This window comes from Cryptomeria japonica, chromosome 3, assembly GCF_030272615.1.
Source record: "Cryptomeria japonica chromosome 3, Sugi_1.0, whole genome shotgun sequence".
NCBI classification, from domain to species: Eukaryota; Viridiplantae; Streptophyta; class Pinopsida; order Cupressales; family Cupressaceae; genus Cryptomeria; species Cryptomeria japonica.
This window is the reverse complement of record NC_081407.1, coordinates 947,486,412-947,502,154: the sequence shown is the minus strand read 5'-3', so window position 1 is coordinate 947,502,154 and position 15,743 is coordinate 947,486,412. Positions and strand designations below refer to the sequence as shown.

At 37.2% G+C, this 15,743-nt stretch overlaps 1 protein-coding gene across 3 annotated transcripts in view; it reads right to left on the bottom strand.

The window, feature by feature from the left end:
* LOC131038950 (serine/threonine-protein kinase ATM) overlaps positions 1-15,743 on the bottom strand; it is a 417,584-nt gene that overhangs the window by 199,950 nt on the left and 201,891 nt on the right. For all 3 annotated transcript variants that reach the window (XR_009104579.2, XM_057971562.2, XM_057971563.2), the window contains exons 44-45: positions 6,134-6,251; positions 5,859-5,982 (exon numbers count right to left, since the gene is read on the bottom strand). Coding sequence is in view for 2 of the 3 variants with exons in the window: in XM_057971562.2 (XP_057827545.2) it covers positions 5,859-5,982; positions 6,134-6,251 (242 nt within the window). In the remaining variant the exon portion in view is untranslated. The remainder of the gene's footprint in view (positions 1-5,858; positions 5,983-6,133; positions 6,252-15,743) is intronic.

The following is a 15,743-nucleotide window of genomic DNA, read 5'->3' as shown; positions in this document are numbered from 1 at the left end:
CAACTTTATCGAACATTTGAAAATACATTTTTTTTTTATATATAATTCAAAAACACACATTTACACCAAATTTGTATAACATATATGATTTCCATGATATATAAATCAAATTTTTTTGGTAATACATAGCAACAAATGCAAGTATCATAGCATAAACCAAAAACCAAGTGCAACATATGTATAAGAGTCATTTGAAAATGAATGTGTATTACACAGTCATTTGAAATGACTGTGACTGTGTAATGATGACTGTGTAATACACAGTCATTTGAAATGACTGTGACTGTGTAATGATGACTGTGTAATACACAGTCATTTGAAAATTTGAAATGACTGTGTATTACACAGTCATTTGAAAATTGAAATGACTGTGACTGTGTAATACACAGTCATTTGAAATGACTGTGACTGTGTAATGATGACTGTGTAATACACAGTCATTTGAAAATTTGAAATGACTGTGTATTACACAGTCATTTGAAAATTGAAATGACTGTGATTGTGTAATGATGACTGTGTAATACACAGTCATTTGAAAATTTGAAATGACTGTGTATTACACAGTCATTTGAAATGATTGTGACTGTGTAATACACAGTCATTTTCAAATGACTGTGTATTACACAGTCATTTCAAATGACTGATGACTGTGTAATACACAGTCATTTGAAATGACTGTAAATTGTAATTACTAATTACTAATGATTGTGTATTACACAGTCATTTGAAATGACTGTGACTGTGTAATACACAGTCATTTGAAATGACTAAGACTGTGTAATACACAGTCATTTTCAAATGACTGTGTATTACACAGTCTTAGTCATTCGAAATAAAACAATACAAAAAGATACCTGGTTGTGCGTGCAAATGCAAACAATACAGTCATTTTGACTGTGTAATACACAGTCATTTCAAATGACTGTGTATTACACAGTCAAAATGACTGTGTATTCGAAATAAAACAATACAAAAAGATACCTGGTCGTGCGTGCAAATGCAAACAATACAGTCATTTTGACTGTGTAATACACAGTCATTTCAAATGACTGTGTATTACACAGTCAAAATGACTGTGTATTCGAAATAAAACAATACAAAAAGATACCTGGTCGTGCGTGCAAATGCAAACAATACAGTCATTTTGACTGTGTAATACACAGTCATTTCAAATGACTGTGTATTCGAAATGAAACAATACAAAAAGATACCTGGTCGTGCGTGCAAATGCAAACCCTATGCAAATCGCGTGGCGTTTTTTGCCTTCCGGAGTCGCGCGAGCCGCGAAATGGAATAAAGACTTCGGTTTTTTTTTTGCCTGCGACTTAAGTCGCGTTTTTCTCGCATTTTGTGCCGCGTTTCGGGCGGGTTTTGGCCATTAACGGCGATTATTTGCCAAAAAAATCGCGGCGAGTATATAAAAAAATCGCCCCGAGTATTTCCGCGATTAACTCACACGGGATTATGGATCGCGATTACTCGCGAGTTTTTGAATTGCTCGCCGAGTTTTTCATCTATGGTCTTCACTGATCCAAAATACTTCAAGTTCTAACATCTTGTAGCAGCATGAAGATCGTCACAGACAAAGGATGATATAGTTAGAGCCGTGTCTTCCGACACAAACTAATTTCAATTATGCATTTGTAAATTTGTTTTGACAAGTTACATGTAAAAAAGAAAAAACTTTGTAATTGCAAGTTAACTCATCACTTGCACTTTTGTAATTACATGTAAAGCAACTACAAGTTGAGTTATATTAGGGCTGTAGTTGGAATAAGTCATGGTGGTTGAGAGAATTTCTCAAGTTAGTTGAGATCCTTCCACCTTTTTCTCAAGCCTCCTCTCCTATAAATACTTGAGGGGGTCTATTGTAATTTTTATTTTTTGGCAATGCAACAAAATTTTGGCAGTTTGTATGTGCACTCTAAGACTTTGAGCTTGGATATAAATCAGATTGCTTTCAATAAAAGAGGCAAATTGCTTTCAAACTTTGTGTTGATTCAAGGTGTTATGTGACAACATTTTCTAGAGATTGATTGTGAGTTTTGAGGCATTATACAAGAGGGATTCAAGCTCAATCTTGCAGACTTTGAGTTGCTTATTGTGTTTGGATTTTTAGATTGGTTTTAAGATTTGATACTGCAGACTTTGAGCTGCTTGTCACGTCTGAAACTATTGTAGGACGCTCAAGCAAAGGGGTAACTTGCAGACTTTGTGCTGTTTTTATTTTCTATGTTTGTGCATAAGAGGTGCATCATATGGTTAGACTTTGAGCTACTACATATTGTGCTTAGTTACCAGAAAATCATCTACAAAGGTTGATAGGACAGTAGAAGTGTTGAAGACTTTGTGCTTTCATTTCTGTTTTCTCGTCTCGGGGAAGTGACGAAGGTCTTTGTGCGTTCATGGAAACTTTGTTTCCATCTATGTTCTAAAAATCCTACAAAAAATGTCTCATTTCTGTATTTGTTGTTATTTATTTCAAATTGCTATTGTCTTTTTGTGAAGAGAAAAGAGTATAGTTTTTCTTGAAAGAAGAAGAAAGACTGTTGTCTCACCCATATTAGATTAGTTTAGTTTGTAGATAGGGGGAGCCTTCCCTAAATTAGGAGGGTATCATACTCCCACATTGTGGCTGAAACCACAATTTTGCACATCCCCTAGGTGTAAAAATTTTTCAACCAACACAACTCACAGACACAATTAGAACACCATTCCCAAAAAAACAAGTGCTCTACAAGAAATTTGGAGCTTCCAAAGATGTTGGAATGACCATAAAATGACAATCTTACAAAAGTAAACACACACAACTAGCTAAGTTTCCACTATTCCTATTGCATCTAATTCAAATGAATCATTTGTTCATTTGAATGTGCTTGATTGAAAGCTATATTATGATTAGTTCATGTAATTCTTGAATCCATCTATCACCACTAATATTTTACTTACTTTGAATAGCTAATAAAAACATACATAGCACATATCATAGGTCATGAATCAATTGATACTTTGGCTTATCAATTATTAATAGTGTTTTGTTATTTTTGTTTATTTTATGCATGTAACATTGTAATATCCCCATTATTGGGTTCTCTTGTAGTGTAGTTGGCGTTGACTTTCTAGGTTTGCGTCAACTTAACCAAAGAATAATTTTATGTTACTAATGAGCTCAAATGGTTTAGTGGAGTTGTATGATAGTTTTTGATGTTATTTTTGGCTTTTGGTTTGGTCCCCAAGATTCTTGGAGGGAGTGTCTATTTTTAGTAAGCCCAATCAGGTCCATTTATCATTGTTCATCATTGGGATCACTCCTACAAAATCAGTTTTCAATTCCAAGGCCTCTTGACCATTATCGCTAATTGGGTGTATTATCGAGCTATATTAATTTAATTTTAGTAAGGTTGCTATTTTAATTAAAATAATGTATTGGGCACCTATTTACTGCTATATCCGATAAATTAAATACAAGAAGTAACAATAAAGATGACAATGCATACCTTCCTTGGCGGTACACAACATATTTAAAGGTCCCGACGGTTGCCAAGAGGAATACAACTGTCAACCAACTGACACATTAACTACCTGAGAGTGACAACAAACTTGATTTGAACAATTAATACATTGTCGGATAACCAATATTGTCAAACATAACATTAGGCATTTTGTGCCAACTACAGCACCTCAGTATTATAGACCATGGGAAAGAGAACAAAAATATTTAAATGATGAGACGCTAAATAGTGACTTTCAATGCTGGAAATGTTTTAAAACTAAAATAAATCACTTTTTGGAGTTTAAATACTTAATAAAGTGATTTTAATAAGGAGTTTTTGGAAAGTTCCCAAAAAATCTTATAAAAAGGGGAGTTGTGAGCTCATCTACATGTTGACTTTATTCTATTTCTTTGATTAAGACCCTTGTGGTTCTAGAGTTTGGACTTGGTCCATCTTAGCCTCTGGAGAACGAAGATCCTCTTGGGAAGATCAATTTCAGTGGTGAAAGATTCCACCCTAGCTGGTGTTTGGCAGAGACTCAGATTTAGCAATTGGACTCAGTGGTGCAACAATTCTACCCTAGCCAGTTTGTTGGAGATATAACTCACAATGCGTTTCCAGTTGAATTCATCAAATTTGTCAAGTCTCTTTAAGAGATAAATTTGCAGGGATATAGATTATTAAATGTGGATGCCTATACAAGGAAGATAATTATGGTTTTGAGAATTAATCAAGGCGTGAGTTTATTCCCCTAGCTTAAGTGCTGGAATCGGATTTAAGGGACATTCAGAGATTGCAGACATATTGGTTGTTTGGCCAACTCTATGATTATGGTGTGAACCATTCCTCCTCTTGGCGTGAACCCTTTTCAACGTGTGAGCTGCAAAAATCTTGGCATAGGATCCCTTACACAGCTTGAGCTTTTATCATAAGCGTAGGGTTTCTATATTAGTGTCTCATTCTATAGCATGGAACACTACCTTTGTGCCATTTTCTCCAATGGTTTGAGTTTCAGCTGAATGTGAGACTGCTATTTTATTGTAGATCTGATTTCAAGGAGTGAAAGTGTTATTTCTTCTGTTTGGCATGGGCTTTGGGCAGAGTTAAGCATCTTCTGTAGCCATCCAACTCTTGTCTCAGACCTTCTCTTCATTGTGCTGGACATGGGAAAGAAATTTAAACAATATTGAGGACTGATTGTGGATGAAATCTGTACAGGTGACTGAAATTCCAGATCTGTATTTTCTGTCCCTGTTCTGCTATGCATATCTGATGATTAATGCCAATATACAGTGCTGAAACGTTATTCCACAATGGAAGCCTTGCAGGGACATTAACTCACGTTAGATTGTGTCTTTCTACCTCAGTATATTCTGAAGTTAATAGCAGCATTATTGTAAGATCAAATCTGTAGCAGGTTCTGAAAGAAAGAAAACTGTTATTTATGTTCATATTCGTCACTTGTTGGGTTATAACTTGAGCAATCATGCAATGAACTTATCATTCAAACCTATCAAAACAAATGCCATACCTCTATGAGAACTATATAATCAGAACAAGCCAACCCTTTGACAAAATCACTCTAAGTGAAAACGTGGGGTCATTACAAACATTCAGATGATGGTTAATTTTTTGTGGATATTTTATTAGGTGTTGTTTAAACATCCACAAGTTATATTGATATCGGGGTGCCAACAAGATTAGAAAACTGTGGTACATCTACTCGTGCAATGTAGGATCTCAATGTCACAATTGCTAGAATTGAATACAACGATACTATCAATAGCTATAGTATGCCGCAACTATATTTGTTGCATACTCATTTTTACTATGGAAAGGGCAATGAAGCCTCTACATAAAGAAGGTTACTTCGGGAAGGATGATCCACGAGAATGCTTCTAGAACGAAAAACTGTGTAGTGGAAGAGAGATTCGAAAACATTGGCATTGATAGAAATGCCCTGTTGTATGTATTTTATACATATAAAACATTATTCCACAACACACAATCAAACCCTAGTTGATGTATTTCTTCCCTTAGATAGTAGCCCATGAAAACAACTAAGGATAATATCAATCACCTGGATCAACCTACCAAACCTAAATACAAACTGATATATGGATTTAAATTTTTTTTAACGATGTAACACCGAGCCCTTAGCAAATATTATTAACCTAACATAGATTTTAGAATTCAGAACACATCGAAACATCCTATCAAGATGTAGATAGAGATGTGTGCAATACATAAGACCATACAGTAGCCCATGCAGTTATATCCTACAAGAAAAGGCAATGAACTATAAGTTGGTGATGATCCAGTGGAGATAAACATAATCCAAAATCGCAAGATTGTTCTACAAACCTGAGTAGAAACCAGCTTGCAAACATGGGTGCTCATATCACTTCTCCCAGCTAAATTACCAAGGACATGTGGAAAAACAAGTTCTGCAAGAGGTGCTTTAACCTGAACAATATCTTGACACAACCTGCCAGCAAGAAAAGAATCATGTAAAACATTTCCAAATTTATTGGATCACCAAGAGACAAACTGTTTTGTTTAACTAACCAGTATACATGAAATATACAAAAGAAAGCGAAAACGAAAAAGAATCATCTGCAATTGAATGTCTTGCTTACCGTAGAATTATATCATCAGTATGATGTATGAGAGAATAGACAAGTGTGCAGATCCACTCCTCAAATGTTTTCCCATGAGTTTGCCAAAGACATGCAGCTTCTAAAGGAATAACTTTATCTGTAAATATTAATAAATCATCATTCTAGGAATATATGACAACTCACAATCTGCTTTGATACAGTAACTATGCCAAATGTAAACATGATTTCAACTATTGCTATCACATTGGTATACCAACTACTTAGCATCTTCGAAGGAATGATCATTTTGAAAACAGTATGAACATGAAAAAATTGTCTAAAGGCCAGCCTCTGCAATTTGTTGCTTGATAGGCAATAAATTAATTTATCTATTGTCTAACTAATTGCCTCAAGATCATTACCTGAAATAACATTTCTAAGGCTGCCTCGTGATATTTTATAAACATGTGAAGGAAATTGGGAAATCAATCCTATAGAATACTCAAAGAAGAATGTGAATCTGTGGGCTATGGACATTAGTAAAGGGTCATACATGAGGTGATGGAATCAGGATATAGGGTACACCTAGAATTTTCTTGGCCAGGACATTGTGTTAGAGTAATTGCTATATTCCTCCTAGAATGTGTCCTAGCTAAGAGGGACTTGTTGTGACCTTTTCCACACATCGCCCCATTGCAAATGGGGACCCTCTCTTTTCCTGCTTTCTAGGGTTTTTGTTAGTGTCTCGTGGCCTTCCGCTTCAATTTTGTCAAGCCTTGCTCTGTTTTGAACAATTCAAGTCCTAAGGATTGAAAGTTAGTTTTTGCAAACCATGTGATTTTAGAGTCAGGACCCCACCAAAGTGCCTAGAAAGGCCAAAGGACGAAGATCGCAATTGATTTGGACGAATTTGAACAACTTTCTATTTTTAGCAAGTCTGCTTTTCTTTTTTGCTTTTTCCTATTTTTTAGGAAGTTTCGTTTTTGGCATTTTTAGCCCAATCCCCAGTATGGCTATTTTTAGAAAGTTTTCCCTATTTTTTAGGGATGTCTTCTTTTTGCTTTTTCGGAATGGGGACCTAGGGTCTGCACTGATACCACTGATCTGCTTCGATGGGGATCCAAAATTTCCAAGTTTTGACCTAAAAAGCCGGTTCCCTACATTTTAGGGGTCATAATGCTTCAGATGATTTGCCTGAGTATGGATTTCAAATTTCAAGTTAATCTAGTTAAATTTGGTTAAAATGTGAAATTTTGAAATTTTCCAAAAATTTTCTAAGCCTAGCTAATGAATGATGTTGAGTGTTATGGCAGGTGTTCAAAAGTCCGCCCAAGCATAGTCCGCCATGTTGGAGAGATGATCAAGGTCCACCATAGGATGCTCAAAGTTTGCCATGAAGTTGAAGACCATTAAAGTCCGCCATGTGTTAAAGAGGCCAAGAAGAGGGAGCTCAAAACTCCGCCCTCCTTAGTGTCCTTCCTAAACTCCGCCCAAGATGTAATGTTGGAGGTGTCTAAAGTTCGTCATGTATGTTTGAGAGGCTATGAAGAGAGGGCATAGAACTCCATCCTAGGCCTTGTTGAGGTAACATTAAACTCTGCCCTCAAGGGGACCTTCCTAAAGTCCGCCCTGGTTGCCATGTATTAAAAGTTGGCCTTATGCCTTAGTAGAGAGGCCGCCCATGAAGAGATTCATAAAAGGCCGCCCAAGCATGAGATTAAAGACAAGAGAACATGTTAGAGAGCCTCCAAAAGTCCGCCCAAACATGAAAACGAACACTAAAAACTCCGGCCTACTCTTGGAAGTCAAACAAAGTCAATAAAATGTGAGTAATGTCATCAAATCTTCCAAGAAAATTGAACTCCTAATCAAAATAGAAAGTTGGAAAAAGAGACTTTCAAAGATCATCAAGTTGGAAAGTCAAAATGGGAAACTCAATTAAAATTGGAAAGAAGATATTTGCAAATCAAAAGGATTTTCAGACTGAGTTCCAAATTAGAACTTCATGGAAGATACTGTTTTATGAGCTAGTTCGAATTAATCAACTAAAAACAATTTAGAAACTTGCACAAACAAAAGATTTTTGAACTAGAGAAGATGACAACACTTTCCCAAAGGTTCGAGTTAGATTTAGAAACATGAGTTGGAGGAGGTTGCATGTTTCTAATTGGGAATTCAACTTCATTTACAAATACTTCATTTGTAACTTCATTTTTACATGAAGAAGTTCGAAGTTCTTGAGGAGAGCATAGCAAAGCGTTTGCAGATTGGAGTCCATCTGAAGAATTTTGATATTGCTTGCAGTTTGGCAAGCTTCTTGACAAAGGATTCACAGATTTTTGAGTGAAGCCAGCTGGTATAAAGAAGAATTGTAAATTCTTTCTGATTTTTTGAGAAATTTCCAGCCTTACTTCCATCTATTCGAAGGTGAAATTGAATTTATGATGCAGATTTGTGTATTTTCTGAGTATTTTCAGAGTTATGGAAAATGATTTTTAGTGGATTTATTCGAATTTTTAGTGAAGGAAAATCATTTATTTTTTTACTATGTATAAGAGAGTTTTGAGTTATAGCACGTAGTGTGGTATTGTGATCACAACCATCCTTGAGATTGAAGAATTTATATACAAGAATCCATTTTTTTGGCTAAGTATGAGGAAAAAAGAATGAAATCTTCAAACACTTAGCCATTCGCAGCCCCTATTTTCTTCAATCTACGAATTAATTTTTAACTTAAGCTTCATTGTTTGGTTGCAAATCCTAGGCACTATGAAATTTCAAGTGGATAAAGACGCTCCTCCGGAGTCAAGGATGACTTCGAAGTGGAAGAATGTTAGCGACACCAACCTCGGGCACATCAATCTGAGGGAATTTAAGAAGTGGATGTTTGGTTTGGACAACCTTGTGCCTACCACAACTGCACGAAAGATGAAGAGTGGCATTGTGCATGCTGCTGGTTTTCTCTCCACCATGCAATGCACCGAATTAGTAGTTGAATGTGCTAGGCATTACAACCCCACCAGTAAGGACATTGTTACACTTGATGGAAGAGTGTTGGCGAACATCAGTGATGAGGCCATCAGAGAAGCCTACAGGATCCCAGAGTATCATAACACTGTGTATGTGACCAAGGACGAAGCTGATAGCATGTATCAGGACCACTTGGAGGAGTATGAGTATGACGCCATCGTTAACCATTCCTGGCTGGATAAGCCAAGGAAAGGCGCCTCCAAACTTCAAAGGAAGATCTTGGTGAGAGCATACTTCAAGGAAGACATTGGAGACATGATCGTTCTGCTGAACAGGATAATGGGAAATCTTCAAGGTGCTCCATTCGAGCCCTGGATATATTATTTCATTAGTGAAATAATGAATGGAGTAAAGATGAAGACTAGGCCCGGAAGATAAGTGACAACTTGGACAGCCAGCTGAGGAACCTAGAAGCAAATAGGACCTTCTTCATGAGCTCGTACCTATTTTATTCCTTGGCCAGAACCTACAGATACAGAGATCTCACTTGTAGAGGGGAAGTGGGAAACAAAGAAAACCAGTTTCCAGTCTATGATCGTTATCCCCAACTCCAACTCCACATGGAAGAAAAATTCCATTTTAAAAGAGTGAATGATACCTTCCTCATGTACATCACACGGACGTTGCAAGGTGGACTTCATCAGTAGATTCGGATATTGGTATATCCAATACCCGAAGTTCACCTACCTCAAAATTCAGGGATTTACTGGGTCTCCCTATAAGCTTCCAGCTTACCCTACCAACTGAGTTGTGTTACTTGAGGTTGTGAGGCAATTGGAGGGGTACATGGAGATTCAAAGAGATAAACAGAAAAAGTCAAGAACTTTCTCTCTCACCATTGGTAATGGGCTGGAAACATGCTCATCGTCACAAGCTGTTGCGATTGCTGAGAAGGAGCAAGCTTGGTATCCCTTTTATTAGTACAAGGCGAGGAAGAATTTTGATCCGTTCCGCAAAATAAAAAGGGTTGAAGGGATGACATTTGAGCACAGAGCTGATCTAGAAGATTATTGGGCTAACGCAACTGATAGTTTCGAGATCAAGAAGATATTTTGGTCGAGGATCCCTTTGAGCATGGTAAAAGCGACAGAGGTGTTTAGAGTTGCTGACCAAGTAGAGGACAACCTTGAGCTTCATCAGCCAGGCTTCGAAAAGATGAAGAATGAACCACTAGGCTTGATAGATTGGGCAGAGGGAGAGAAATCAGATCTAGCAGACCTCATGAGGTCGTAGTTGAGTATTCTAGGTGGTGGACATCTGAAAAGACAAAGCAATTAAAGTTAAAGGTGTGGCCTTGACCTATGAATTGATGGGACTAGATGACTCTTTGTCCTCCAACCCTTGTATCTTTGCAGGTAATGCTCGGAATCCAGAAAGTGTTGGGTCTCGGAAGAGGAAGGAGTTAGTTGGAAGCTCCGTAAAGGTCACAGGAAAGAAGATTATAGGGGAAAGACGGGAGTCCAGCGAAGGTCATTCCATCCTAAGTGTCACTTCTATCGTACCTGATCAAAATGTCGTTGAGGAGCAGGAGATGGACATATGTATAATTAACAATGAAGTGAGAGTGCCTTCTCCTTCAATTGAGGAAATAACGAAAGCGGTCGTCCAAAGTCCGGACAAAGAGAAAATTTAAATGCCTGCATCTCCAGTAATCTTCTTGGATGGTATAGCTACAAACCCAAGAGGTTTCATGATGGGTTTGACCAGAATACCGTAGAGCAATCAACTATCCCTGATTGGCTAAGGGAGAGGATAAAGGCTAAGGTCCCCAAGGAAGCCTGTTCTGAAGAGATCACAGCAGCATTTCTGGAGAAGGCGAATGAGCCAATCATAGCCAAACCGCCCAAGCCAGCCAAAAAGTTCTCGTTGATTCAGAGGGATAGTGCAGGATTCAGGACAGTACAAATAGTTGTGCCGAAGGAAGGGAAAACTCGGGACAGTGTTGCCCCAGAGGACTACAAGATCACCACTATAGAGCTGGGTAAGCCCACCCAAGACCAAGAGGTCCAGCACTTTGATGACTCTTGTAACGCCCTGAAGGCAAGTTTAGCTCAGGAGAGAGATAAGAGAAAGAAGGTTGAAGAAGAAAATCAGCAATGGAGAAAGTATGTTCTCCATCTTCCTAGGCCACTTAACCATGAGATCCCGATTACCCCTCCACAGCCTCTTCAACAAGAATTGATGAAGGATTATGAGGATATGAAGGGCACGTTCACACAAGCTTCAGCACGTGTTGATATACTGGTAGAAAATTTAGTGTCAGATGCTTCAGCACGTGTTGATATACTGGTAGAAAATTTAGTGTCAGCACATGTGTCGGCCTCTTCGTTGGTCAGTCGTATCCAAGATCTAGCTACCAATTGGGAGGACATGGAGGAAATCCAAGATGAAATACTTCCACATCTGAAGGTTATCCGAGGCTTGTCGAAGAGAAGTCTAGTGGATGCGGGTGTCATACAAGTCGGAGATAGGTATGACTTCAACACCTGGTATTATGCCTTGGTCACCCGGATTGAAGTTTTGAAGAAATCTGAGACTAAGTGCTTCGAGACAGAGGAGAGTGTCAGGGAAATCTTGAGCAAGGTGTTTCATGTAGCGTCTGAGATCTAGAAGAAAGAGAGTACAAGGGAGAAGCATTTGCAGGCAGAGAACCTGAGAACCAGGATTCAGTCAAGCTTCTTCAAGGACTCAGGGATGATTGACAAGGGCGATCTTTCGAAGATTGCAAACTTTCTCTTCATTGATGAAAACTTTCTTGCCCAAGCAGTTGAGTGGGAAAGCATCCTTGCCACATGTACCGATGATGTAGACATCATCAACTTCCAAATTAGCAGCTTGCCAAGTGTCACTATGGAGGAGGTAAGGCTTATTGTGTCCAGGTACATCGAATCTGCGAAAGAGGAAAGTGGACGCTCACCTCAATGAAATTAGTAGCTGTGCCACATGTCACTTTCTTATTCATTCAAATTGATTGTGTTTTGGGAAACCCTAATTAGGGTTTGTAGCTTTCAATCTGGGCCCTTGCTCACTGTTTTGATCTTGGTCGTTCATTTATTTTTGAAAAACTATATAGACTACCTCCTCTCATTTGGAGAGGGTGAGGTTTTTGATGTATTGTTGCATAAGGTCATTTCCAAATAATATATTGCATGTGTGCTTTCTCTTAAGGCTTTGCAATCCCTATTGTTTGAATGATTTGCATGGTTTCAATTTCCTCAACACTTAGTTAAAATTAATCTAGATTTGCTTTCATTGTTGTTAATTTCAATGAAGGACTTGATAAGTGTCAATCGATGGTGTATCTCCGCTCATACTTTTGGTGAATGGATGATTTCCATTTCACCGTGCAAAGTTAGTCTGAGCCCATCCTCTGTGCATCCCAACATCTTAATCATAAGCACAATCCACTGAAGATTGCACTGGCTTTGTGTAGTTGTCCCTAGTGTGGCGAAGCAAAGTTTGGTTTCCCGAGAGCACCCAATTGATTCCGTCTCCGGAATTCATAGGATTAGATTAGCTTTCCTAAACCCTATCTCTTTTCTCCTTTTTGAAAGTCTAAATCCCGAAAAATCTGAAAAAAAAGGAGCCTAAAATCGCTAAATCCATCTAAGTCCAATAGTTCAAAGATACTTGTTAACGTAAGTCCCCCTTGAGATTTTCAGCATACACTACCCAAGAAGCTATTTCACTAAAGTCGTCTGTTCGCACATATAGACCTTGGAATCAGTAGTGATTTTTCAGGAGAGGATAGAATACCTTCGGGTATCCTATTCTAATGTTTGGTAGATGATAAAATAGACACCAACAGGACTAAACCATAAGATCTTCTTAGGGTGAGAGTAGCCATTCCAATGACTTGATTCAGATAAATTTTAAACCTATTGTTATTAAAAAGATAACTTGGAATAATATACATGAGTTAGAGTTAATCTGATTAAATTCCCTAAAATGTTGTTATTTGTTCTATTGTGTTAATATTCATATTTCTGGATTAAAAAATAGAGAAATGATGTTGAATTTAATGTGCTAAAGTCTTAAATTGGCTGACTTTCATAAACAAGTATTTGCACATTTCTTTTATATTCTAGATATAATCTATTATTTTCAAATTATGATGTTATCAATAACAAACCCACTGTCATACTAAATTAACTCTAACAAACTAAATCTTTCCAATTTAATACTTACAGAAAAATAGCATTTCATGTAACATGAAAGGAAACAACAAAATGTTGAACTTTTTAAATGGCAGACAACTTAACATTAGTAAAGCATGTTACTGATAAATGCCATTCAAAGCAAGTTAAATGTAATGACCCTTACTATAAAGCCAACTAATAAACCCCAAATCTGAACTGAGACAATTTGTCAAACACTTGGCATGCACTGAATTGTTTTGTTTGTGATGTAGTGTTTCAATATGATAGTTGTTTTGAGCATCAAGTACAATTGAGATAACAATACCAATATTGAAATGTAACACAATAAACAATAATGAAACTCTAAATATTCATGCAAGGACTTCAATGCTAATATATCATGAATTTCCCAAATTCTGATTGCATTGTTCAGTAGACTAATTTTCTAAAAATGTATGACTTGTTACAAACTCTTACACATGAGCACTGAATTTATGACAAGAGAATGTATAAACTATCACACATGAACAATGACCTTGCAATGCACCTTCTCTACTATATCAATCCAACTACAAGATAGCAATGTCTGATTACAATGGACTGTTTTCTGAATACATATATGATTGTTACAACTGTGCACTTCTATCATAAAAATTGACAACAAAACCATGCAATGGAACCTGGAAATCGCTCCTTGAACTCCGATTATGAAATGCTGATGAAAGGAGGACTGGACTGTCCCAAGAATGCCCTGCTGTCACTACCGTACTGTCCCTGCTGCAGGCCGTACCTGGGTCGTACTGTGCGGCTGCAGTACCAAATTTTGAGCTGGGATGAATTCAAAACCCTTATTCACCAAATACAAGCCCTCAAATCAACCTTCAATTGAAATCCAACATGAAATGGCTGAGTACCATCTCCAATAACGCAACCCTTCAGAAGATATTTCACTTCCTCAGTTATGCTAATCTAAGGGAGTTATCGTTCCCAAAGATCAATGATATTTGCAAACCTTCAAGCTCCACAAATGCTCAAGTAGATGCACTAGAGAAAATAGACTTCGATGCCAAATGAGAGACCCATGGGGTCTATTTATACACTTTTTAGAATCTTCCTCTAGAAGTATCCATAACTTTCTAGAAGTATCCATAATAGAATCTTCTAGAAGCCTCTTAGTCTTTCTAGAAGTATCCATGACTTTCTAGAAGTATCCATAATAGAATCTTCTAGAAGCCTCTTAGCTTTCTAGAAGTATCCATAATAGTCTTTTAAAACCTCATTGCACTTTTTAGATAAAAAGTAACTTCATAAAATAAAAAGTGCACCTCAATAACATTTTGGCCCCAAATAAAAAGTAATAATAAAATATAATAAATATAATGTCTCCAAGAGCATAATGAGCCATCCAATCACCAAATAAACGCCAAAATGACTCTCTCATCACAACCATCTGCCTACGAGAGTCTGGAATAGGCAAATCCACGTAAACTGTCATGTCATACTAAAGAGGGGACATGACATTAAAATGAAGATGTTGTGCTTTTTGAGTGGTGTATAGTCTACACTCCTAAACTTGGTCAGCCATCATGAAGATTCCAATGACTAGATTTAAGATTTAAAGCACAAAACACTTAAGAGGACGGCCCCAGCTCATCCCAATCAGTCTATGTTTAGAAGAAAGCATAAATTAAAGCTAAATAGGTCTATAAAAGCATGTTTCTCTTCATTCAAAATCACAAGCAAGTCCTTTCTCCTGCAGTTTATAGCAGAAATTTCAGATTTCTTCTTGATTTTGCAGGCAAAGATTTGATTTTTGGCACCTAGCAAGAGTACGTGTCAAATGCAGCTTTGATGAAGAAGATTTCAACATATATTAGCTTACCCTTGAAATTCTTCGATTTGTTGCTGCTGTCATGTAAAATGTCTTTTTCCAAAGTGCTCTTTCATACAACTTAGTATTGTATTTTGAACATCCTACAAATTGTTTGAGAATACTGTTTTGAGAGTTCAAGACATCCTTGCGAAATTTCATCATTGAAAGAGTCTCCTTTTTGCAACCCGTGACTTGAAATATACAAAATTTTGAAAGGACAACTCTCACTTGAAGATGCACAAAAGATTCACAGCATGGAACAAATTCACTGTCAAATCAGTAGAAAATGGGCTCTTGCCTTCCATTAGAAACCAAGCACCAGAAGGATTGTATCTTCCAAAATCTCAGTGATTTGTTGCTTAGATTCTGAAACCCTTGAATGAACATTCAGATTGCATCTCTATGAAGAGAACCAGCTAATTGATTTAGAGGAACGCAAACTTCAATGAAAAAACAATGTGCAAGATTGTGGAAACAGGATTGCATGGAATGGCTCAGAGAAACAAATAGTCTTATTCACTTATGGGTGGGTGGGCAGATATATTTTGCTGGTTCGCAATAACAACAGCATCGATCAATTATTGTATTTGTTCATTGTGTTTATTGT